This window comes from Sinocyclocheilus grahami, unplaced genomic scaffold, assembly GCF_001515645.1.
Source record: "Sinocyclocheilus grahami isolate Dianchi unplaced genomic scaffold, SAMN03320097.WGS_v1.1 scaffold6236.1, whole genome shotgun sequence".
Taxonomy (NCBI): Eukaryota; Metazoa; Chordata; class Actinopteri; order Cypriniformes; family Cyprinidae; genus Sinocyclocheilus; species Sinocyclocheilus grahami.
In genome coordinates, this window is record NW_015510713.1 from 1 (window position 1) to 865 (window position 865).

General features: G+C 37.1%; 1 protein-coding gene across 1 annotated transcript in view; it reads right to left on the reverse strand.

The window, feature by feature from the left end:
- Nucleotides 1–6: 6 nt before the first annotated feature.
- Nucleotides 7–865, reverse strand: part of LOC107577501 (protection of telomeres protein 1-like) — a 2925-nt gene continuing 2066 nt past the window's right edge. The window contains exons 4-6 of the mRNA XM_016263568.1: nt 639–733; nt 270–375; nt 7–179 (exon numbers count right to left, since the gene is read on the reverse strand). Coding sequence (XP_016119054.1) covers nt 73–179; nt 270–375; nt 639–733 — 308 coding nt within the window. The 3' untranslated portion in view covers nt 7–72. The remainder of the gene's footprint in view (nt 180–269; nt 376–638; nt 734–865) is intronic.

Below are 865 nucleotides of genomic sequence, written 5' to 3' on the forward strand. Positions count from 1 at the left end.
CCCTTTTTTCTTGTTCATCACAGGTGGTCATGTATGATTTCTTTACTTTTAATCAAAATGTCCATAACTTCTCTATTCTTCTTTAATTTCGGTGTTAGTGATCTGATAGCAAACTCTATTTCTGTCGTTGTCCTTTACAGTGTAGACAGAGACACAAAGATCCAGCCATGGACGCTCCTCTACAAAGACAGTACAGAGAAAAAAACAACATTATCGTACGCTAAATGTAGGAATTTCGAGAAAATATTCATAGGAAATGAAATCTTTACCCAAACTGCTGTCTGGTGGTTGAATTGTGTCCATGATGGTCTGAATCTTGTCCTGCAAATCCTGACTGCCTGAAGCATCTACAGCAGAAACATGGAAGAACCTCTCCTGTAAAGAATGAGACAATCACTCAAACCTATTTCTGAATTAAAAAAACAGCGCCCTCTGCATGCAGCATTTCTACTCTTTTTGCAAGATTTTAACTTCAAATGTTTTTGCTTTTAGAAATAATAATAATAGCAGTTCTTCTGAAAACGCATCCTGTTTTGCAGTACAACAAAAAATCTATATACACAATGTTTACACGCAACATAAATATCTGTAATTAACTTAGAAATGTAATCAAATGGCATTGCTATATGTACACTCACAGCGTTTTCCCACAGCAGAGCCTCTAATGTGTCGGTCTGGTCCTCCAGTTCAAACTGGATTAACAATCTGTACTGCATTAGCTGAACTCCCAGAGCTGTGTGACAGAGACACCGATGAACTGTCTAAATATACAGTCATACATTTTCAAGAGTGGCTGAAGTGTCCACATTTTTTTTAGGCCAACTGGGACATCACATGAGATAAAAGAAAACAACAACAACAACAA